Source organism: Lepidothrix coronata, unplaced genomic scaffold (assembly GCF_001604755.1).
Source record: "Lepidothrix coronata isolate B3197 unplaced genomic scaffold, Lepidothrix_coronata-1.0 Scaffold38, whole genome shotgun sequence".
In the NCBI taxonomy this organism is placed as follows: domain Eukaryota; kingdom Metazoa; phylum Chordata; class Aves; order Passeriformes; family Pipridae; genus Lepidothrix; species Lepidothrix coronata.
Window position 1 is genome coordinate 5,825,833 of NW_016690218.1, and position 25,000 is coordinate 5,850,832.

Consider the following 25,000-nt stretch of genomic DNA (forward strand, 5'->3'; position numbering starts at 1 on the left):
AGTCATCTCTTTATTTTCTCTCCTTCACATGTTGTTCAATTTGTTAAGCAGCCTGCATGTCTTCCATTCCATATTTACCTTTCTACAGAATTGTTGCTTCTTCTTTTACTCTGTTTGTTTGGAATATATTTTAATTAAAATATTTTGGTACTGGGTGTAAGCAAGGATTTGTTTATAAACAAATATACTGCCCAGACTTTTCTCTTGTTGCAGAATTGCATTGTTCTTGAAATAATTTCATTTAGACACAGGAGTTAAATCAAAAGTACGTTATTAAGGCCACAAAGCCATGGATTTAAAAAGTGACCCACATAATACATATGAATTGACCTGTATAATCCTAATTCAGCTTCTTTCACACAAGCAATCTGCATTACACAGAAGTACAGTCATAGGGTTACTGCCTCTTTCAGGGAGGAATGAAATGAAGCTCCTGTATGGAGGACTGCTGCCTCAGCTTTGGCTGTGTGTGGTAGATTTATTCCTTCTGGGAGTCTCAGTGTAGATGGGCCTAATTCTGCATCTGCCCGGAGCTACATTTCCTTTCTGCTTGGCAGAAGTCAAGGAGGCATGAAAATTGGAACGTGGAGCACAGCGAGGGAGGCAATAGGGATGGTGCCAACCCAGAGAGATCAAACATGAATCGCTGAGAGGCTGGTGGCAGGGGCCACCAAAGAGAATGGCAGGGCATTCATATTTGTTCAGGATGTGGTACTGAGTAAGGCACATCTCAAGCTTTCATAGTTTGTCACAACCATGTCTTCTTCATTTTCTGGACACCCTGCCCGAGACCCAAATTTCCTGAGCTCTCGGAGCTGCAGTTGAAGGCACCAGTTGTCCTTCGATATATGAAGTTTTGCATAACACCAGGCATTCCAAATGGCCTTCTGGCAGGTCCAGGGAGATTTTTGTTTCTCTCAGTCTCTTTGAGTCAACATCCTGGTTCTGAGAGAGAAATCTTTCTGGTTTGTTTATTTTTTTGAGTCTGTGTGTTTTTTTGGTTGGTTGGTTGGATTTTTTTTTTTTTCTGCTACTGTATAAAGCCATTTGGAATGCTCAGCTGGTTGGTGTTAGTAAAGCATCTGTACAGTCTAGGGGTGGACACTGCAAGAAAAGTCTCCAATTACGTACAATTAGTCAGGCCAGAGACCACATGTTGGAGGCAGTTTTAGAAAGGACTGTGGTACAAAGCCTGTGTACAAAAGGGGACCAAAACCTATTGTACAATGTCCTGGCACCGGGATTCTCTAGTTTATGAGTGTTCAGTTTTGCAATTTTAATATTTTCAAAGATTTTTTTCTGTATAATTTCCTTCTTCTTCTCCTACTGTTTGTATCCTTTGCATCCAGGAAGAGGAACTTTTTTTAAAGTATTATGAGGTGCTAACAAGAGGGTCCTTGAACATGCAAGAGAGAGGTTTTCAGTGTTTGTGCCTGGTAATATCTTTAAGATCAATTTTGAGAAATACCCAAAAGAGTAGTTTAGCAAAGTTGTTGTATTCTGGGATGGAGCATGCTCTGTGAGACAGGCTGATCAGCAGTTAAAGCTGAGCTCTGAGGTGTTCAAGATAAGCTCATAGAGTCTGCATCTTTAACAATTTAACTGTAAGAATCCTTTAATGGGTGCACAGAATTGGCTGTTCTAAAAGCTTAGTATCTTAGCCAAATTATGAGTGCAATTTTATGAGGAGTCCTGAAGTCAGATTCTTAAGCTGCAGGCAACTTGATGTCAAATCTGAAGTCATTGACACACAGCACAAGGATGTTTGAAAATTTCCAAGGAAAAGTTAAAGCAATATATTCTGTTTTAGTCTCATTCAAGGATTAGAATACGAGGTTTGAGCTGTAAAAAGTAGTTTAAAAATTATAAGTAACTAAAATTAATATCTTGTAATGAGGGCTTGGTTGTCAGTCCGGTTTCTTAGTGCTTTATAGCATTGCTAGTAAAGTCTTGTAACATATTGGAAAAAAATAGAGTGGAAAAAGAACAAATAGAGGGTGGGAAAGGGGAAGGAGTATCTTTGGACTTGTTTGCAATATAGTAGAAGGTTACATGTACAAGTAAGAGAGTATTTAATTATATTCTCTTATTGTTGCAAATGTATTTGTAATAAATTTTCTAAACATTACAGGCTATTCAGCTTTTCAAGTCTGAAACTCTAAGAAATTACATTTTCGGGTGTTTATCTGTGCTACAAGTGCCATCTAAGTTTTTTTGATTTTAGTTCAAATATGACTATATGAGGGACATCCATAGATCCATTGCAGCACAGACAGACATTTAATCTGGATTGTTTTGTTGGGTCTTTTAAAGCAGTAGAGAATATATACCTAAATTATCAAGAATTTACCATTTTAGTATTGTTCAAATGTAATATAAGAATGGTTCCTATTTTGTTTGGCAAAAATACTAAAAGTTAACTTTAAGCCCAGTAACTTTCTGTGTAGTGATATAGTTCTTGTTAACTGATGTCAACATCTCAGCCTCATCTCTTTTTGCTCTTTCTAGGTCTGCAGCCATACACTAATTACAGCTTCATGCTTACTGCATGCACATCTGCTGGGTGTGCTTCTAGCCAACCACTTTCAGGTCAAACTTTACAAGCTGCTCCTCATGGTAAGGGAAAAAGATGTTCTTATAGAACTGCAAAGAGATGGTCATACTGACTTGTATTTTCTGATGGTTTAACAAGATGCAGAACTCCACTATCATCCATCAAGCTATCATGTATAAATTTACACAAGAGGATCTGTCTCTCTTGGAGTATCTGTATCTTACCACACTCTATATACTGACTGCCTGGCACTGCATTTCTACTTTCTTTTTGTGAAAATTTCCCCAAGCTCCTCTTTAAGTTAACGAGGTTAAAATTATCAGATGCGTGTTTTTTTAAAGCACAAATAAATATGCAGAGATAACTGGGCATATAAAGGCTGCAGCCTTTGGCCTTGTTCTCCATTAATCTCTACCTTGTCTAATTGGTTGCATTTGTTATAGGATAAATAGAGGAAATGTGTTAAATTCTGTCATTCTCCCTGGCAGTGTTTTATGTTTTCATTACATTGCTCAAAAGAACAGCACAAACTGTGGGAAAGGAAAAAAAACCCTTTATGTTTCTGTCATAAAATTAAAATAGTGTCATTGTGATGTTAACAGGAGTATGGCCAAAACCTCATCATATCATAGTCAGCTCAACAGAAGTGGAAATGTACTGGAGTGAACCAGAGAAACCCAATGGACTCATTACTCATTATCGATTATTTCGTGATGGAGAGCAGATTTTCCTGGGTGGCAGTACAGACCTGAATTTCACAGATATTAACCTGCAGCCCAATAGTAGGTAAGGCATGTTAAAGAGCACTCATAATAGTTGAAAGGCATTGAAAAACATACGTACCCATGTTAGTGAGATGTACAAAATATAAGTTACTCTGAACAAAAAAAAACTCTCTTATAATATTACTTAATTACTGAAAATTAGTAGAGCACTTTTAAGGAGGCTTCCAAGTGTTGGAAAGACCTTAATCATTTTTCCTTTTCTGAGAATAGCTCATTCTGATTCAAAGAAGTGAAACTTTATTTTTTTTCTTGGCTGGTTGTTGGTAGCTCATTGGTGGGGGGTGGTTCTCAGGAAATATACTTCAGAAAATTTCAGGGTTTATGTGACAAACAGCCCTGCACATGGTATATAATGTTTCAGTGCATATTGAACATACAGGGTCAAAAGTGGCTGCTGATATTTTTATAAAGGTTATTCTGAAATTGCTTTTGACACTTTTTAAGTCAATACTTCTCTCTCTTATATAAGCCAATGTGAATTTCTGTGTTAGTATTTACTATATTATTTAGTATTACTACTTTTATTTTAGTATTAGTATCTATGACTCTATCATAATTATTCTAAGTAGTTACTTTTCTCAAATTAAGAAAATTAAAGGTGAAAATCATCACTAATGCAGTATTTGTAATACTCTTTGCATAGTCTATTCACTTTAAATTGGTGAAAATGGAAATGTTCTGATACTGATATGCCTAAAGCTTCTAACCACAGTGTCTACTCATCTTTTTGTGTTTGTGCAGATATGTTTACCAGTTGGAAGTCAGCACTTGGGGTGGCAGCAACACCAGTGATAAATACATTATACAAACACCAGTAGGAACACCAGAGAAAATTCATGTCCCATATAATGTCACAGTAATTGATGCATATTCTATATTTCTAGCTTGGGATGTGCCAGGTAAAATCATATTTCTATGTAGTACTTTGTAGCAAAAGGAAAGGATGGAAAAATTAGTATAATCAGGTAGGCAGCTGAATCATTCTGATGTTTTTGGTTTTCATATTTGGTGTTAGTGTTTGTATGATTTAAATAGCCAGTAATCTAAAGCTGCTGTATCCTAGAGACATATTATTTTAATAATATTGACCTAGATACTTGACATGGGCATCGTGAGGTTTAGTTTACCAAAACCCTGTGTTTTAATTTGGTCTTGTAAACTATTTTTGAGTGCAAGTATTAAGGAAAGAACACAATTTCTCCTCTGTTCAGACTAACCTGAGTTATCACCAGAGAAACCTGACAACATTTTAGGTTTTGTGACAAAGAGATCCTGTGCTAGTTTTGACCTGATTGAGTAAATTTTATTTGCCCAAGGACAATAGTGTTATATGGATCTGTTACCTTGCAGGATGGTGGGTCAGCAAAGGTCCAGAAATGTTTTTCCTCTAGTTACTCTTCTCCTGAACATGACCAGGTGGTCTTGGCCTGCCACAGAGGTAGGCTAAGAAGGAATAATTGAAAAATAGCATTTTTCTATATGAGAAACTGTGTTCTGTTTCACTAATATAGATTATAGCTTAAGCGATTGGTGTACTTTACTGATGTTATAAAAATTATATGCTGTAGTTACTGTGGGACAATGAGAGCATCATAAATGAATAATTTTTTCTCTAGTTCATCTCCATCAAGGTGTCTACCAGTTTGTAGATATTAGGAATTTTTCAGCTAAAATGAGGTCATTTTTTTTAGAAACCAGATGTTTGCATATTGCAATAATAACCACATGTGTTTTATCAATGAACTCATGGAATTTTTTAATGTCTCCTCTTTTTAATTATTTAAGATGTTCTATCCTTGCATAGCAGTCACAGTAGAGTCAATTGGCATTAAAAATAAAGTCACCTAGAAAAAATATTTTGCCTTCAAGGCTGGGATCGCAAGTATTGTTGCAGTGCTTAGCAGCATTCCCCCTACCCATTTAAGCAATGATTAATAAATCTATAATACCCTGAGCTGTCAATCTTTTAGTTTTCAGAAGCACAAAATCCATTATAGAAATGCTATAATATATGAAAAAGATTAAAATCTTAAATTAAACTTTTTCCTCTATTGCCTGAAAGGATTTAGAACCCAGCAGAAGGCAGGTGAATTCAAATGGCATATAATCTACAGTTGGCTTTATTGGAAAGTGACTCATGCTGTATTATAGTTTTGATAATAAATATAATTTAAGGTACAAAATATTCAGCAACATTTTAAATAGATTTAAAACATAAGAATGTACTGGAATAGCATATGCTTGTGAAGCGTGGGATGTTTCCCAGAAAATCTTGTTCTTGTTCTAGACCTTTTCCAACTGCTTAAATTCCTGTTACTTGCACTAGGTTAGAAGCCTGCAAAGAGAATGAGGTTTTGTGCAGTACATTTGGTTATATTGCAATCAAGATTATGCATACAAAGGTTCATGTATTCCTGAAATCACACAATGAGAGGGGTGAGGAGGAGACTGGACATTATGGCTCTATAGAAGATGCAGGGTTGATGTCTGTAGGAATCATTCTCCTCAGTTGAGGAAGGCCCATGTCCTTCTTCCCAGATACTGAGATACACCTTGAACACTTATCTCACTTCCATGGATATTTTATGACTTTACAGAATCACAGAATATGCCGAGTTGGAAGAGACCCACAGGGATCATCAAGTCCTGGCCCTGCACAGGACCCTTTCTCTCTGCCTTCTTGTTGTGGGGCCAATCATTTAAGTTTTTAAATATACATAAGGGATTGTTTTTCATACAGTGCCTCCGTTGGCTATTGTCCTGATTTTAGCTGGGATGGAGTTCACTTTCTTCTTAGTCAAGGAAATGACAGGAAAGCAAATCTTGCTATTCATTTTATTACAGCACCTCAGGGCCGCTAGCTGATCTTACACGAATGAAGAGTACTAACAGCAGGGAAATGTTACTGAAAGCTATTAATGCTACTAGTCCTACTAATGCTACTAAAAACTGTGTAAGGAAGCGTAGTTATATGCAGAAGCTAGGAAATTAATTCCTGACCCTTCATAGTCCTGTATCATGCTCAGTCTAGTGGGTTTTTTTCCCTAAAAGGAAGACTGTGGAAGGTGCGGGTGGAGGTTTAGTCTGTAAATTGTGATCTTTTGGAATGGCAGAGATCCTATTAACATGTTCTATTCATACAGTTGTCTAGGGCCACATATATCCCCAGCTTCGTAGGATTAGCCTAAAGAGTCTACAGCTTATTATCCTTGTTTATGTCATTGTGCACAGAGTAACTATTTTTTTCTGATTTATTTTTTCTGTGAATGAATCCTTGTTTCACAATAGGCTATATTGAAATAATATAGGTTTTCCTTATAAACCCAGAATGCAGCTTTACTTGTAAGGATTGTAAGGTTTGGCAGTCACTCTTGGATGAAACAGTTGTTTTCACTGGTATAGACTCCATGACAAAAAAGTGTTTTTAATTAACCGAGTTTTGATGAGAGGGTATTTGTTCATAGTGTCTTCCTGTCTATCGATATCAAGGATGCTTTGGCATTCTATCTTATCTGCTGTAATAAATTTGGTTCAAATAATCACCCTCAAGATTAATTATGGACACATCATATTACACAGACCTTCCTGTTGAATGGTTTTAATTATAATGTTTCAGCATCTGTAATATATCTAAACCTTATGACTTTATAGATACGTAGCGTTTCAAAACTCCTGACTTAGCTAAATAGCAAGGTGGCCCAGTAGTGGTTAAAGTGATGGATTCAGAAAAAAAAAAATTTGACACACCTCACTCACTATGGAAAATAGGACTTTATTTTCTGAAATAGGTATCCCATTATCTTGTGTTGCATTGCCTCAGTGCACAGACCTCAAATGTACGGTACATTTCACTGATACGCTATGGAAGGATGTGTTACAATTATGGAACAACTATTAGTGCCACAGATAGAAGCAGAAAAGCTGAATGGAAAAAAAAAACACCACACAATTTCCCCAAGGTATATCCATAAATGTTATTGATAGGTAGGCAGGTAGCCATCCTGCATTCTATCTCATTGACACCACCTCTGGTCCTCACTGGGGGCCTGATTCTTCTAGGTGTCTTCAGTGCTGGTGATAACATGAAAGTTGAACATGCTCAAAAGAGGATCCTGTCCTCTGCTCCTAAGTTATTTGCTTCATATGTTAATGATCATCTGGATTAAAATGTCTTCTTCTTCATCATGCTGTAACACTCTACTTTATCCACCTCTGGGTCTGCTTATCAATTAGAATGAAAGTTGTGTAACATCTGGATTCCTACTTTATTCTTGGGATCAAACATGGTAACTGAATGCCATTTATTTGTCACTTAGCTTGCTCAGCTAACCTGGTTCCTTCCTTATTGGTGGCCTAAAAAATCTGACTTTTGCTAAGCCAGTGTTACATTTTCTCATTTTTGTTTTCTTGTGTAAATTACTGTTTGTTCCACCTCCCTGTATGACAAGCTTTTCAAGCTCAATATCCCCAGTTCTGCATCTTGAAACAGTCAGCATTCCCAGCTGTTATTTTTTTCATTCTTGTTGGGAATACTTGATACAACCAGATTGAGATGTCTGGATATTTGGAGCATAATGTAAATACTTGATTTCAGAAAGCCAAATAGATGGGTTTATTTTGTGAATTTAAATATTAAAATGTAAATTTAAAAGATATGGCATTTAATACTATTTTAGTATTTTTTTGCTATAAGTGAAACAGTTTAACTATTTTGCTCTAATTGTGATTGGGTTTCACATCACAGTGAACAATTTTTCAGCAATTGATTTCAAACAGATTTTTGGTGACCAGTCTGTAAAAAACTGGCTTTTTCCCTCCAGTTCAGCATCTTGTGCTGCAAATGCTATTTTTGACCTACCCTAGTTTTGAAGTACACAAAACCGTCAAACCTAATTTGCAGAGTTTTGCACAGAATTGTCCATTAAATGTTATCCAAATATGCCCACAAAAACCCAAGGTTTCGTTTGATTGATTTGTCCCATTGCAAAATGTGCACCTGCTGTGAAATGAAGTCGCAGAGAAAAAAAAAAGTGGAATAATTTAACTTTTTTATTTGTAAAGATAATCAGGGGTTTTCTGATTACATCTTAACTTCATAAATGTTAAATAACCTATCAGCATCTAGTTGTTGTAAATTATGAAAAAGAGTATTGCTGGGAATATTAACCAACTAAATCCTTGTTCTTTAGTGAACATGAAAATGTGTTATGGCAGGTTGTCATTGTGCTCATGGTAACTTTGACACCAAATAACAAAACTGCCATTTGCACTTAGGGTAAATTGGTTCACTTGTGCTTTTATGGTTCCTTTTATTCTGACATGAATTTATGAACTCTGGAACTAACCAAGTCGTGTGGTTTCCCAGCTGACTTTAACAAATATGCCTATTTCGTTTCTTTCAGTCATCAGAGCACACAAGGTAGTAGTTTCAGACTGGCTGCAGATGCTGAAGGCTGTTCTAAAAGAAAGGAGTTTTTTTACAAGTTTCTGTGTTGTAAGAGTGTATCTTATAATTTTTTCAGATGAAAAAGTGATCCTTTGATTTTAGTATTCAATGAATTTGATCAAATTGTAGGAGGATTTCCATTTGATATTGGAATTTTTTGGGATATTTATTTGATTTTATTTACAATTTCATTTTCACCTTTTGAGGATATTTTTTTCTTGAGCATATTTATTATTGGTATAATTACAAATATAGTGCAACATTTAGCAGAATTTTAAGATTTTGGGTTTCAGTTGTAGCTTGGGGTTTTTTTAATGGTTTCTAATGTGGCCTGAACATTGTCCAACGCTGTCAGATAGGTCAACTACTTTGAAATAAGTGTCCTGTGCTGCATACCGATGGCTGGATTCTGCTGTCCTTGTTTGTATTTAATCTTTCTTGGGAAATCAAGCATTCTGAATAGTTTCAATTTCAAAGGTTTCTGGTGAATTTTGCTTAGAATAAATGCCCTGATCAGATGCATAAAACTGAATTGTATGTCACTTTTATAAGAGAGTAGGTTTTTCTGGCTGAAATATCTGACAGGACTGGAGAAGAAGGGGACCTTAACTAGGAGGTTAAAAAATGTTTCTATTTGATATGCTGTCTACCATTTCAAACTCTTACTTCCAGATATTCTGTTGTATCTTATACAGGCCCTCCAGTTATAGGGGGGAAAATAACAGTAGTAGTAGTAGTAGTAGTACTAATAAAAATAATAATTACAATATATACTCAATTACTAGCGAAATTACATAATACACACTCAAGTGCACTCCTCTGGAGCATTTCATCTTCCATACATCAGGCAAAAAATAATTTTCTTCTTTGCAGAAACAATCTACTTCAAGATCACCTCCTAGAGTTTTACTGTGTAACATCCTGCTTGATTTTAAAAGTTGTATTTTATTATTCCATTCTTAATTATTAGATCTTGATGTTTTTCTTGTAAAAAAAGGAAAATTTTACAGGGGAATTTTTGCATTTTTCGTCTCCTTCTCCCTTCACCTCTTCCAACAACTACTAACATCTTTGTTCTTCCTGTAAGCTGAGCAGTTAAATAAGATTGAAGCCATGCCTCTACTTTGGGGCTATTTTTTCAGCTTTTTAGTGTAGTGACATTTTCTTTGTCTAGCATCTAGTCAGGCATAGCAAGTTATTTCTTTGGGATTTTTATATCCTCTTTTTCTTATAAGAATTTTAAAAACTTGGTATTTCAAAGATTTTTCTGATCTTCCAAAATACATCAGTTGTTTATAGTGCCACAAATAAACTTGAAATCTCTGATTTCTTGTAAACTTTTTTTTTTTTAGTCAATGTGCATATTCACATACATACTTAGCTAAAAAAATCCATCTAAAAGGTGCACAACAGTAGAAGAAATGCTATTTGTAGCTTCAGGGTAGTAGTATCAATGTAGATAATTTATCAGAAAAAGACTCAAAATGCAATTAAGAGAAAAAGTTGTTTTCCAAAGTTACAAACGGAAAGATTTTCAAGGTCTGGACAAGTCTCAGAAGTGCTCATAGGCATGTGGTCCTTGGTGCAGTCACAAAGACATCTCTATGACACCTAAAATATATGTTATGTGTAAAGAGAAATGTGCCTTTACTAATCAGATACATCTTGACTCATTTCAGAAGGCAACCTTGTCTAGTTTGTATTTTGTTTTTTCTTAAGACTGTTCCTTACATGACTGTAGAATGAAGGAAACACATATAACAGACACTCTTGTTTGGTCATTCTCTTGGCTTTATGAAATTGATGCTGTCTGAGTAGAGCAGTCTAGAGTGGACAAAAAATAAAAAACCTACAGCCCATTTCCTAATTACAAAAAAAAAAACAAACAACCCAACCCAACCAACCAAAACCCTAGAGAAGTCATGTGGAAGAAGACAAGAGAAGATCCAGGAATCATTCTGATGGGATGGCATATGGCTTAGTTTGTTCTTTTGAAGAAACAGTTTTTTCAGCTTCTCAACAAAACTGGAAAATTAGGAACTGACAGCATTGGAATAGGAATAGATGGGGAAAATGTTTGAATTGAAATAGTAAAAACTGAGGGTTTTTTTAACAAAAACAGTTTGTGTTTACATCAGTTAAAATTACATGTTTCTTGGCTCAAGCTATTGTATTGTACTTTACTGGTGAAGCAGGCTAAGAACCTACATTCAGCTACTGCTCTTGGGCTAAAAAGGGATAATTTGCTGAATGGTTGCAATTCCCTTTTTTGATCATATGACTATTCAAACAGCAGTGCTTGATAGCTGTTGCTCCTCCAAAATAAATAAAAGCTGCCTGGTTTCAAGTCATAAGGTCACTCTTCCCAGAAGTAGCAATTGCAACGCGGGCATTGACTGAATTGAATTTTGTTTTTTAACTAAGAACTGTAATGTCTGTCTTCCAGTTATAATCTGCAGATGGATCTGTTTCAGTTTATGTTTAAATGATTGTAGTTTTCAAGAGAGGCAGTAGGAAAACCTCCAGGGGGGGCTTACATTTAAAATTGCATATGATGAATGACTCTTTGAAGTTGTCCTGCACTGTTGTTAGTATTTCAGATAATCACCAGTTCTTCTCTGTTTCACAACAGGGATATTCATTGTCAATGTGCCTTTGGAATACAACATCTTGCTAAATGCGAGCAGCCCTGCTCTACTGGTGAAGCCAGTAGGACGTGCACATTTTGCCTTTGTTGATGGCCTAGATCCCTATACTCTGTATGAGATAAGAATACAAGCATGCCAAAATGGTAAGACATTTTTAAAGAATCACCTACGTGACTGGAAGGGAATGGAGGTTTTCCAGATGGTTTCAACTCAGCAAAACAGATGAAATCTTATTTTTATATTAGAGTCAAATGTTTGCCCAGTAAAAAGAAAGCCCAGCACTGGATAAATCATTAGATATTTCTCCATGATATATCATGAATATTTTAAATGGAGATTTAAAAGGTGTATTTCAGGTTATATGTGCCACTTTATTAAAAGCTTTTTACAAGCAACTTAAAAATTTTTGAAAATGGATATACAGAACTGAATCAGTTATGTAACTACTCACCAGCAAGAAGTGATAATCATAAAGACAGGAGAGAGGAGCCCAAAAATTGCAAAATTCCTTGAATTTAATGGAAATTTTCAAATCCTGGTGAAATAAGTATTTCTAAAATGACTTTTTCTAACCACTAAGCTCCTCACCTGCACTGGTGAAAATCAAGAGTAATTCATCAGTAGAGCTGTGGTAATTTAAATAAGTATTTAAAAATGAAATGAGGTGAAATAAGGCACCATTTCATCATGAGCTTCTTTATTTGACATTCATTTGCTTTCACTGTATTTTTTTTTGTTCTTGAGGACAAAGCTCCCATCACTATGCAAACTTCTGGTTTTGTAGGTGGCTGTGGAGTGGGTGGTCAAATATATTCAAGAACTGCTGAAGCACCTCCTAGAGAATTGAGCCCACCTATTGTTAAAGCAATTGGATCTGCACTCATAGAATTGAAATGGACACCACCTAAGAAACCAAATGGCATCATTACTAACTACTTCATTTACAGGTAAATGACTTTATCACCTCAGATTCTTAGTCTTACTTAATGGTTCCTTTCTTTATTCCTTGATATAGTAGGAGATGAAAAAGATGTATATGAAATGTATATGAAAAAATATGTATTACCTTTCAAATACTAAGGTAAGATTCTGATCTATGAATGGCCAAGTTGAGAGTATGAGCTCAGAAAACAATCACCTTCCTGAACTGCAAATAACAAAAAGCGTGTGAAAATATACTTTTTAAAAATTCAAAGGAACAAAAAACCTTACAAAAAATTTGTGAGATGGATACTCATACTGTGTTTACCCAAACTACTAGGCACAAACTTCAATCCTCTCTGATAGACAGTTGAGAATTTTGGAATGGAAACAGGAGTAATTCACCATTTCTGAGACTTTTAAAAGCAGAAAAAGATATCTAGGTTCCTAAAACAGATCAATTTTCCAGTTTATGTTCCTGCTTGTAAATAAGTCATCTGGACAGTGATTACACTGCACCTATTTATATTCCTTGGTGTTTGTATTCCTCTGCCCTGTCTAGGTTGTTGACTGACACATCCTCACTTCCTATGAGGAGTTTCCTAAGGTCTATGTGAAGATTTTTCTATATAGATAGCTGTGTTTAGGGCAGTATTAAACTAGTAGAGTGCCAATGTCTACTGTGCCCATTGACCCTTTGTTAAAAGCTCACTGAAGCAACCTTCTTGAATAGCTTCAGGAGCCAGAGAATATAAAATTCGAGCCATATATTGGAGAAGAATTTAAACACTGAAGTTCCTGGGTTTTCCAGCTCTAAGTATGTGGAGCAAACACATGCTGGGCTGATCTTAGCATTCCACAAAGAATTTGGGACTTTTTATTACATTAGAGGTGTGACTGAGAAGACATGGAATCAAATTACTGTTTGGAATCCTCAGTGATAATTATTATAAATTCATTTTTGCCTTAAACATGTTAGTAGTCTCTAAAAATTCCTGCTGTCTTGAAATATCCTTTTGTTTGCCTTTTTTTTTAATTATCTGAACAAAACACCCAAGTCCCTCCCCTGCATAAAGAGGAATAAAGTGTGTGTTATAGCCCAAGACATGTCTTCAGTCTGTTGGTTTTGTAAATAAAGCTGATGATTACTGCTGCTATTCCATGGCAACCATAGAAAGGGAAAACAGGAAATATAATGCAGAAAGCCTGCTTCAGTGAAAAATACTGTAAATTGAATTTGACAGCATTTGATGGCATTTGATTATTCTAGTCACAGCCAAACAATGATATAAAGAGTAATATGAAACAGAATGTGTTACTGCCTAGCAGACTCAAAAGCAATAAACCTTCCTCCAATGTGACACAATCACTTCACAATCATAATTGTAGCCTGTTTGATACCTCTGAGTACAGCAGAAGGGCACTGACTGACATAGATACATTTTGTTTTTTATTTAAAGTGAAATGAAAATGGCGCACTGGGGCTCCAGATACAATCGGTATATTCACCTACATAGGCATGAATCACTTGGCAGTTATTTCAGCTGAAGTTTAAATGTGCTTAGACAACAACAATATCAAATCTTTCTCAGATAGCTGCAAAAAAATCAGAAATGGGATGTAAGCACATAGTTCTTTTTCATTTTGTAGCCACACATAGCCTTACATTGTTATAGCAGCAAGACTGCAGTATTTCTATGGGAGGTTATGGCATGTAATTTCTTCTTCATCATGTGCCTCTTCCTTACTGCATCACCACCAAAATAAATTCATTTAACTCAAAACCTGGAATGCTTGGGGAGCTAGTGTGTGTGCAGATCTTTGCATTAAAATGGCAGGACTCTTTCTTTCCTCTAGCATATAAAAGCACTTGCAAGTGTGCAGCCATTTTGCCAGAAACCAAAAAATTGAAATGTTATTTTATGAGAAAAGAGATGGTGATATTTTATCTTTGATTAATATAGCAGTTTTAAACACATATCTGAGGCTTTAAAACTTTTTTAGCAAGGACCACAACTTAGAAGAGATTGTGAATGAGAAAAGATCTGATTCATGAGATAACCACCTAATCTACTTCTTTTCCCATTCCTATGACATAACATCTCTATGACAGCCACAGAAGTTGCTAGTCTGGAAAAATAGTATTATGGAAATAAATGATGTATTTCTTACTGTATTTTAATAGGATATAAGTCACATCAGGAACTGCTCTCTGTTGACCACCAGCGCTAACTGTGTAGGAGGCACATGAGATGGCTCTAAAAAAATACTGCCTGTAAAATTTTAAGTATTTTTGTTTGTAACTTGCTTAAAGGAGTGTCTGAATTTCTGTCAAACCATCTATGTCATGATCAATAAGATTATAGTATTTAGTATATATTTGTGAGATTGAAATGTAGCTGTCATTAGCTGAGCAGTCCTGATGGTAAGTGTAGCAGAAAAATCAAGAGGCAGTTTAAGACAGAAGACATGTCTCAATGGCTGTTGACTGTTGTGACTTGCAACAGGCTTCTATACTGACTCTTTATGAGTAATTCATTGCTTAACTGTATATCCTTAACCATGAATTGCACCCAAAACAGCTTCCAAGGAACATATGTTACTGGATGGTTTAATATAAGAATCCCTATGTCATTGAATACCGGACTCCTGAAGGGTTTCATTTATGCCTGTAATTGATACAATACCCAATCTAAACTAGCATATTACATGCAATAATTCCTTTTGTTCATTTTTTTACATCAAAACGTATATTAAAAAAATGTACCCCAAAACATAAAAGCTACGTTAGTATAGATTTATATGAGTGATCAGTGAGGCTTCTTTGCTTGATTAAATGTAAAACTGTAGAGGGGGGACATTGCTGATGTTGCATTGTTCCACCACGTTTGACAGTATGTTTCCCCAGTCACTTGAATTTCACCCCAAGACTTACCAGTGTTCCTAGAAATAACTCACTCTGGTAAGGAAAGCAGCAGGCACTGCTAAAACGTGTAGTTTTGTTGTATGGCAGAAGGTAAACTTGTGAAGAATAATTCTGGTTTGACCTGCGAGACCTCAGGGATTCACTGTCTCCTCACACGTGAGGAGGCTGAGGGGTGAGCGTTGCAGTCGGTGTCGCAGCAGTCCTTGGTGTGCAGCTCTGTAGTTAGCTGTCACAAAGAAGATCCTGTTCTCCTTCTCATGTCATGCTGCTCAGATTGGCAGTGGGGCAGGGAATATTTGCCCTTATAAAAATAACTATCTGAGCATCTTTAAAATGAATGTAAGCAGCAAATCAGACTATGCAGATTAAGAGGCAGCTTCCAGCTCTTGGAAATGTTATTCTCCTTTGCAGCTCATTGTACATAAGAAACACTTCCAGTTAAATGAGCAGCTGAATCTTAAATCTTAAGACGATTGAAATGATTACAGACTGTTCAACCGCTTCTGTTCAAAGTTTATTCATACATGAAGATATTCTGGTTTTTAGCACTACAGATGGGACCATTTACCTAACCATAAGTTTCATTCATTAAATATTCAGCAGTAATAAGATCTAAATACTTAACCAGGCTACATTGTACAGATTTGCCTGTGGATGAGCTTACAGTTGGTGGCATATTTGATCTTTCAGTGTGGAAAAAACAGTTTATCACAGAGTTTAGAATATTTATAAAACATAAATTTGTGTATTCATTTAAGGGCCATACTGCTCGGTCAGCAAGACATATTAAATGTGACTTTATTGCACTAAAACATACTCTCCCATATTTACAGAGGTTTTTTTAGGCATGTTTTTGAGAACACAGAGAAAAGACTGTATTTTTAGGTGCAGGAGGAAGATATAGTATTTCAAAATTATGTGTCTTACATTGCATCAGTTAACAACATCCAGGGGAGAGTTCTGCATAAATCTTAATTTGCCCTTATAATAGAGTACAGGAAATTGTATTAAAAACTGCTGGTGGAATGCTGCAGACAATGGGAAATTTTGGACCCCAGCTCTTACAGAGAGACTGAGAATTCCTAGGGAATCTTTCTTGCTTCTTCTACTTGCCATTCTTCGCCCAGTTCTGCCAACCAACCCTCAGTATCAACACACAACTTGCCTATTTCACTACACTAGTGATATTGTACCTCAAACTCTTCATTTAAAAAAAAAAACACCCTTCAACCCTTATAAACAAAACAATGTCCATATAGTCTGCTTATCTCAGAATTTAGCAAAAATTATTTAGCTTCATATAAGAAAGTAATGCCTTTGTGCATGCCTTATATGTCCATATACAGAAAGGATGAATAAGCAGCTGTGTATACACATGCATTTGTTACAGTCTTCATATTTGCATGTTAATACCTGGGACTAACGAGCAGCTAAGATTATCAGTTCTAAAAAATTGTTGCAATTTGAATTTTTAAATTATTTCCTGATTTGATCTAACAAAATCAAATTCAACAGAATTTTTTGAAACACAGATTTTCTCTTGCCAAAGAAATGTTCTTCAGCTTCTGCGTGTGTGTAGTGAACATGACGCCCAGTAGCCAGACAAACCAATTTTACTTCTGCAAATTTGCCCTACTTGCACTAAAAGTGGCAGATAATCTAATTTGGTTTTTTGGTTTTGGCGTGGAGGGCAAAAGTGCTTTTACATTCTGCAAAGGCCAAGGTTTCTGTGAAGAGTAGGAGAAATACTTAAATTCATGTGCAGTACAGCACAACCGTCATTGAGATTTATCACACTGTTTAAATGTAACCAACTTAATTTCACACAAACATTTTTATGCCAAGTGAAAGAATTGATTTGATAACTCTGTTTTGAAGATGAGTGCTTGGCTTATTAAAACTGTTGTAAATTATATAGTAGAAGAGGCCATATTACAAAGGGGCTTAGGATCATCTGTAGTCATAACCCTGTATATACTTATATATGTGTACATATGTGTGTGTGTATACATAGACGTATATATATGTATATATATGTACAAAAATAAAACCCCATTTTGCCAAAAGCCTATACAGTGAATTGTCCTCGTATATCTTAAGTTTGCATTTTTAAACAAAAACAGCATTGGAAAAAATATGTAGTTTATTGCAGAAAACTCTACTACTGATATTTTAATGAGGTTTTGTGGTGGAGCTGCAAATTCAGCTAAGTCTATGCACAAGGGATTACTTATTCCATTTGCAAGAAAAAATGGGATATTTATTGTGAGCAAACCAGAATTTGAAAGTGCACAGCTTTATTTTTGAGGGCATGATAGAATATTTATCCCTTGTTCACTAGGTAATATTTTTCTCAGTAAATTGGTTGTAAATTTTCCATAAATGAGGGATTCTGAGGTGAGTACCTCCATAAATAGTTTGATTTTCAGAAATGTTGAAAACTTGCACCCATATTGCAATTCAAGTCATTACTTAGCAACTACATACGTATTTAAAATTTCACGTTCTAATTTATGAAAGTCTTATTTGTGATGTGTTCTATCCTAGAAGGACAATATGCTATTGTGTTGTTACTCTGGTACTCTGGACAGTGACAGCCTACTTGTTTGACATGTTTTATAGTATTCTTCTAGATAAAGGAGAATAATTGGTTGCCTCAAAAACACAAGTTCAGTGAAATGCTTTTAAGACGCAAAGATAGGTAGGCAGTTCCTTGTGTGTGTGTGTAACATACGGAAATAAGTTTTGGTTTTTTCTGAGATATACAGATTGAATTTGGAACTTCAGGATCTACTGCTATGGACTGGCAAAGTTATTTTTGAACTTATTTATTTAAACCCTTTGCTTTTTTATTTAATTCCAGACGTCCTGTGGGCAGTCAAGAAGAGCTGCTTTTGTTCATCTGGACTGAAGGAGCCTTGGAGTTTATTGATGCATCCGATGCCCTACAGCCTTTTACTCTCTATGAATATCGTGCCAGAGCTCAAAACTCTGTGGGGTCAGTGGACAGCTTGTGGGCTTCAACCCAAACTCTGGAGGCTTCCCCATGGGGCATGGGAGCCCCTTGGGCACAAGCAACAAGCGCATACTCAGTGAGATTGAACTGGACCCAGCCTGTCTCTCCCAATGGTGTTATATCCCTGTATCGAGTGGTCTATCAGGAAAAACGCAGCGACCCGACATTTAGCACCCCAGCTGTTACAGCACTAACTGTAATGGTAAGAACTGGACCACAAAACCAGTTTTAAGATATTTTTGGTCTGCTTTGTTCTCTGCTGTATTTTAGAATCTCACTTAACACTGATTAGAAAAGTGGGGTTTCCGATCGTCAGTAGCGTTGTTGGTTTAAATTTTGTGTTTTGCCCAGTGGAGACTGAAACATTTCACATTAATACTGGATTTCTGGTAGAGGCAAGTAGATTACTCAAAAGCATGGATGTGTCATGTCTGGAGGAATTATGCACATCTACCTTTTTCAGCCTCACTCTGAAAATACTGTCCTGAGCTTTTTGTCTGACCGTCAAATAGTGTCACAGGATCTGCACAAAAGAACATCAATATCACTCCTCCTTGTATATAATTCTATTTTTTTAATTCGGTTGGAATCATAAAGTGAATGAATTAATTAGTAATTACATAGTTCATACATGCAATGCATTTGCATGTTCCCTTCATAATTCATCAGTAATAAAAGCAGATCTGCTTTTATTTCCACTGCATGTATTTATATTAAAATGTGCACTGCTGATATGTCTTTTCCTTTCTTTTCCTGTTTCTGCTCAGTGTGTGAAGGGATAGATTCAGGAAAGATCAGGCTGTTTTGTGAACTGACTAACAATGTTGTGTAAGTCAGTGACAAAAATGGTTATGTTTTGTGCATTTACCACTGCTCCTCCCACCTATATATTACATTTTAGTCTTTCTATAGCAAGACAGATTATAGGTAGTTGGTTTGAACAGCTGTATATTAGGATAGTACTGCTATACTTGGCTGTCTTCTGAAAATAGATTTTAGAAAACGCTTCAGGAGTTTGTAATAAAGTTTGGTTTCCTCAGCAGTGCCACCTCAAGTTCACAAACCTAGAATTTTCCCTAAATTATCTTCCTAGTCCATGTTTGTATTGCATAACACTGGAGCCCCCCTAAATTCTTAATTATCCCAATTATAAAGTATCTGGTTGACATGCTAGTAGGATCCTAAAGACCTTTCTCTGGACTACCCAATAATAACCTCTAAGTAACTTCGTCAGGCAGATCTCTACATGACATGGTGGGAGAAGTTTCCAGCTCAGTAATCTGACACACTCTTGTTATCACATGGTTCCAAAGCAGTTTTGTGTCTGGCTTCCTGGAAGCCTAGATGTATTAAGTTTATTATACATCTTTTTCTGAAAAAGAAAACAGATCCTGAACCGAATGATAGAAATATAGACTTTTGCCTTCTGAAACAGTCACATTCGCATTGCACAGCATGCTAGGCTTTAAAAAGTAGATTGGGATTCTAGAGTTATTGAACTTCAGTGGCATTTTGCTACTTAGCTCCCTTAACTTGTTTTAAGAAAAATAATCACAATCATAATTGCGACGATACACCTAAGATTTTAAAACCAGTGAAATGACAGGGCTTCTCCTAATACTCTGCTTCAGCAGCAAGCAATGTGTTGCTGAGCATCAGAATTGACCTGGCCAGTCATGCATTGCAATGTCTTCTAAGCATGCCAAAAACAACAGAAAATGTCCAAGATGGTTGTACTGTGGGTAATAAAACCTACCAAAATGGTCTTTTAAATAATGTTGCCACAGTGTGTTTCTTTAACAGCATCAGTTTAAAAGCCTTCTAGATTAACAAGCTATTATTTACTGAATTAGTATTTTCCTGGCTCCAAAATCCTTTCTTTTCCCCAAACATTACCCTGAATCAAAATAACATTCTGTCAGCATGTGTATAGCTGTTCTACTAGCATTGCATCAAAGCTGACTTGCATGGTTTTTCTACTGTTCTTTGTCATGAATGTGTATCGATTATTATTTTTGCTAACCCTTTTTATTTTAAATATTATACTACCCTTCAGGGAGGAATCTCCTCCATCAGTTGCACTCACTTTAAGCTATTGCAGCTGCATTAACTCAGTAGAGTTGTTTCTGATTTATACCAAGGACCTGAGATCTGATTCCTACCTCTTCTGAATATAGCAGAAGAGCTGAAGCTTTGAATCAAAGTTATTGACATAAAATGCAAAGAGTCCTGTTATCAAAGATATCTTCAGGAGGTTAGGTCAATTATCCCAGCAGGCAAAAACCTGGGCACCAACTTTCAAAGTTATAAACCCTTAAAAATAGAATTTTGTCATGAAATTGCAGGTATACCCTTAACTGTAGCTTTGTGAATGAGATACTTTAATTAAAATGTAATTTTATTGAAGGAACTAGCATTCCAATGATTAAACTTCTGCCCCTTTAAAATATAGCTTTCAGGGGTACTAGGCTAAATCATTTAATCTCCTAAAGCATCTCTATTGGAGCTCCCTCGTGGGATATGTCATTAGTCATTCTCTCACACGAGCTTCCATGTTACAAGTAAGACTTAAAGTATTAAATGAGCAATGAGTTCGGTCCTTTATTTAATCTGTTAGACTCCATTCTTATCCCATTAGATTATTCCAATAAAAAAAAAACAGTGCTAGAATCACAGTGGCTGATCCCACCCTTGTGCTTGTCGGTTGCACCCTGCTTGCCTGCCACAGGACATAAAGCTTGACTGAAACCTAAAGTAGAAATACAATCCTTGTGACACTGCAGGATACAAATTAAGCTTTCACTATTGTACCTGCAGATTGTTCTAGTTTGACAGCTTTGTTTCCATCCGTTTCCAGAGCCAAATGAGAAGCATCTTCTGGGTTTTCAAACAATTTGACAGGTTACCTACTCTACCTTCCCAAAATGCAGCTATTCACTCCCCACTTAAGGTGCATTAATATGGATTTGAATTAATACGTCAAAGGTATGGCTGCTTATCACTGACCCTTTGAAATTTTACACTGCCTATGGAGGTGAAAATGAGAACTCAATTCTGAGAGCAAGAGCTGCTGCCAATGAAATGAAAGGAGGATCTCCCTGCACCCTTAGGAACAAGTGACATACAGTGAGCCATTTTGATGCTTCACAGTTAAAGAGCAGTGTCACCCATTTCCTTAGCTTGTTTGACCAGGAGTGTAGTGACAGATGTTAGGTGACAGCAAATTAAACTGACATTCTGGTTTATTTGCAGAGCAAAGTCAAGTCAAGACTGGTTACAGCAATACAAGTGTCTCCCACAATGTCTTTGCAGTTCATTGTAACCCTCTAAAGCAAGAATGATATTTAGTGTCTTATTTGACAGCATTAACATAAGACAGATGTGTTTATAGGGGAATGGATTGACAGTAAGTTCTCATTTACAGAAATCTGCATAAAGTGACTAAATTGTCAAAGCAAGCTTCTCACTCTTGTGAACTTAGGGCTTAAGCTTGTGAACATAGAACCCAGAGCTGATTTCATTATAAAGCCAGTGCCTGCCAAACAGCATCAAAGCATCACAGTTCTTTACCTGTTATATTCCAAAGGTTGCTGTGAGGTAAAACCGTGGGTAGGTTTGGACATTTCTCAGTAGATGTTTTGTGGGGTGTGTAATGCTGTTTTTCCCATGACAATTATATCAACTGTCTGGTTGTTTTTCATAAGCAGAAGAATTCAAAGCCAAGAAGATGAGTAAAAAATGTAAGAATATGTAGCTGTTAGAATGTGCTTGGAGAAGGAAAAGCATCCAGAGATAAGGGTTAAAAAGAAAAATGCCTGCTATGGGCAGTGCCCCCCAGTTATTATTATGTAGAATCAAGGTTTCAGTGTGTTAAATTCACCGCAGAAAAGTGTAGATAAAAGTACAATGTGCTTGTTAGAAGATGCAAGAGATAGGTATAAGCATTATAGACCTTATTCCTGGGAAATTCTGCACCTGTGCCTACCTAGAAATACAGGTCTTCTCAGAGTGTCTTTTGCAGTGTGAGGCTCTCAGGTCAAGTTTATCATTAAAGGCTTTTTTTGCCATATCTATGCCAGCTTGGGATGTAAAAAATTAACACATCTCATAGCTGTTATCACCGCACCAGCAAAGCCTTTGGTTTGGATGCAGCTATGCTAACAGTTGAGAGCACATGTTGGCTTCCCTTACATTATTTGGGAGATGGTATATAACTACACTGGCCAAGCTCCTCTTGGCAGGTACTTCATCTATGTTAGGGAAATCTGTGTTGCAGAATAGCAAATAAAGAGTTTGGTAGGAGGATGAGGTTTTGGCTTGCATGATTATGTTGTTATAGGCAGACAGCAATTTGTATACCAAATATATAACCTGTGTAAGAATATTAAATATAGGTTATTTATTGAAAAACTTCATATAAAAAATATTGCATCAGAAATAATCTAGGCATATATACATGCCTCCTATGCAGGATTTTACAGATATCTGAAATCATGCATCTGGAGTTAGTTTCTTTTTATTTGTCACATTTAGAAATACATAATATATTAATGTGTGGTCCTTCATTTCTGCCTGCTCATATAGACCAGTGAACATTTGGCAGCATTAGAGAAGAGATACCACATAGTAACTTCCTTGTACATAATATTACTCACTAATGCACTGTAAAGGAATGTACATGGCAACTTTCTTATGCAAGAAGTAATTGAAGATTGTAGCCACAAGAATAAGCATGCCAAGGAGAGGGACCAGGGAAACTTCTTTATGCATGCCTATTTCAGATGCCTGGAAAATGGACTGCACTCTAAGAAAATAAGATTACAGTAAATGAAGGAATCCCTGCACATGCCAGAAGTTCAGAAGATGTGCTACTTAGCAAAGAATGAAAGCTGTGAATGGCAGTGGAGGGCAAAAGTTAATTAGGCTACTGTGCTGCTGTTAGTGAGTGGAAAGTAGCCACAACTAGAAACAAGATGGCTGCTCAGCAGTGCCCTAATACAGCCAAAAGATCATCTCCTTAGCTCTGCAAGGGCTTATGGGTTAGGGGGAAATCATACACAGATGACTAATTTTTTTATGGTTCACAGACGATCAAAGTGAAATTCAGCAGCTGTTCAGGACAAGTGACCACTCTAACGGCTGTAATATAACCTGCTAAATAGAGAGGGAATTGCATGAGAGCAAGAGGTTAGCTGTGATTATCGGCAGGTGAGTGCTTTATTGAAGTTGAAAGACCATTAACATTGATGGAGTAATTATTTCAACTTGAAAGTAATTACCTTGATGGGTGATAACTTCTCCAGTGTTCCCAAATTTGATTGGACCAAACAATTGTGAACTCTTGAAGCCTAGAAAAATATTACAACAATACTGCAATGTTTAAATTACTGAAACCACTGTTAGAGTATTTTAATTATGCCTAACAGTGAGAAGATTTTAATGTACAACAACTGGTGACCTCTCATGTATAGAGACATTTGCTTTCTAATTTCAATGAAATGATCCCCACCTACTACGTGTGTGCTGTATGTGATGGGTTTGCAAATGAATCATTTGATTTAAATGCAGTTTTTAAGATTCAAAGCCTCGTTAGCACAGTTTCAGGAAGGGCTTGTACTGGAATTGCTCTAATTGTTTTATTTGCCAGGAAAGCCCAGTAATATAAAATGCTTTCCGTGTTTTAATCTCTAGAACTGTTGAGCTTACATGGGATGAATACAGGACAAGTGCTCCTTCACATTGAAGGCAGCTTGAAAAAAGTGTGTGAGGCAATCTGTGCCTCACAGATTCTGTTGTTTCCATGCTGCTGCAGAATATGCTGGGTTTGGCACTATAGCTCTGTTTAAATAAGCATTTGGATTGGCACTATGATGCCCCTCCAGAAACTGATTAAGTGCTTCAGTAAGCCCCACCTATCAAGACAGACATGTAGAATTGCCTAATTAGAGCAGAAAGGATGAAATGGATTGTTGCACAACTTTGATGATTTTGAAGTACTGTGGTAATAGAACTGGATGAGAATGGTGAGAGAGAAAGAGAGAGGCTTCAGCTTTTCTATTTATACCATCCTTGCTGTAAACAAGCCCACTTCACTGTCTCCTGGATATTTTCAGCAGCTGCAGAAACATAGCTTTAGACTCTGCTGGAACTCTGCCAAGAATGAAAGAATCCTTGCGAGTTAGGTTGCAGGGTAGCAAGGAAAGGTTTGTCTGGTGTCTGGGAGGCCTTAATATGTTGTCAGGCAACTGGTGATTTGAATTAGTGAAGTTACAGCAAAGAAGTTTATTTCACTACATTTTTTCTTGAATATTTTCTCCGTAATTCAGTGTCCAACATGAAGTTAACATAACTTTGTCTGGCTGTAAATTTTTGCACCAGAAGTAAAAACACTGAGAGGGTTATGTCTGACCATGCCTAATCACACATTCCAGATTGACTAGACCAGAGTGCCTGGATCAATAGGTAATTTCTTCTACAAATAAATTAGTTACCTGTTTGGAAATATCTGGTGTATTTTATCCTTGGGCTTCTCCTTGTGTAAGATCCATTTTTCACCCATTATGTAGGTCTTTTTTTGATCAGTGAAACACATGGAGAGTTAGGTCTTTTGAGAGATATTTATAATGTTTGACTTAAGGTATCTAACCTAGTTAAGGTCATGAGCATCCTCTATACACCATGAAACCTCCATAACGTCTAAGGCA

General features: G+C 36.4%; 1 protein-coding gene across 9 annotated transcripts in view; it reads left to right on the forward strand.

Annotated features, from left to right (window-relative positions):
- Positions 1-25,000, forward strand: part of USH2A (usherin) — a 379,818-nt gene that overhangs the window by 307,529 nt on the left and 47,289 nt on the right. For all 9 annotated transcript variants that reach the window (XR_001874412.1, XM_017812861.1, XM_017812864.1 and 6 more), the window contains 6 exons: positions 2,509-2,616; positions 3,157-3,340; positions 4,081-4,238; positions 11,418-11,576; positions 12,218-12,380; positions 18,144-18,498. Coding sequence is in view for 8 of the 9 variants with exons in the window: in XM_017812861.1 (XP_017668350.1) it covers positions 2,509-2,616; positions 3,157-3,340; positions 4,081-4,238; positions 11,418-11,576; positions 12,218-12,380; positions 18,144-18,498 (1,127 nt within the window). In the remaining variant the exon portion in view is untranslated. The remainder of the gene's footprint in view (positions 1-2,508; positions 2,617-3,156; positions 3,341-4,080; positions 4,239-11,417; positions 11,577-12,217; positions 12,381-18,143; positions 18,499-25,000) is intronic.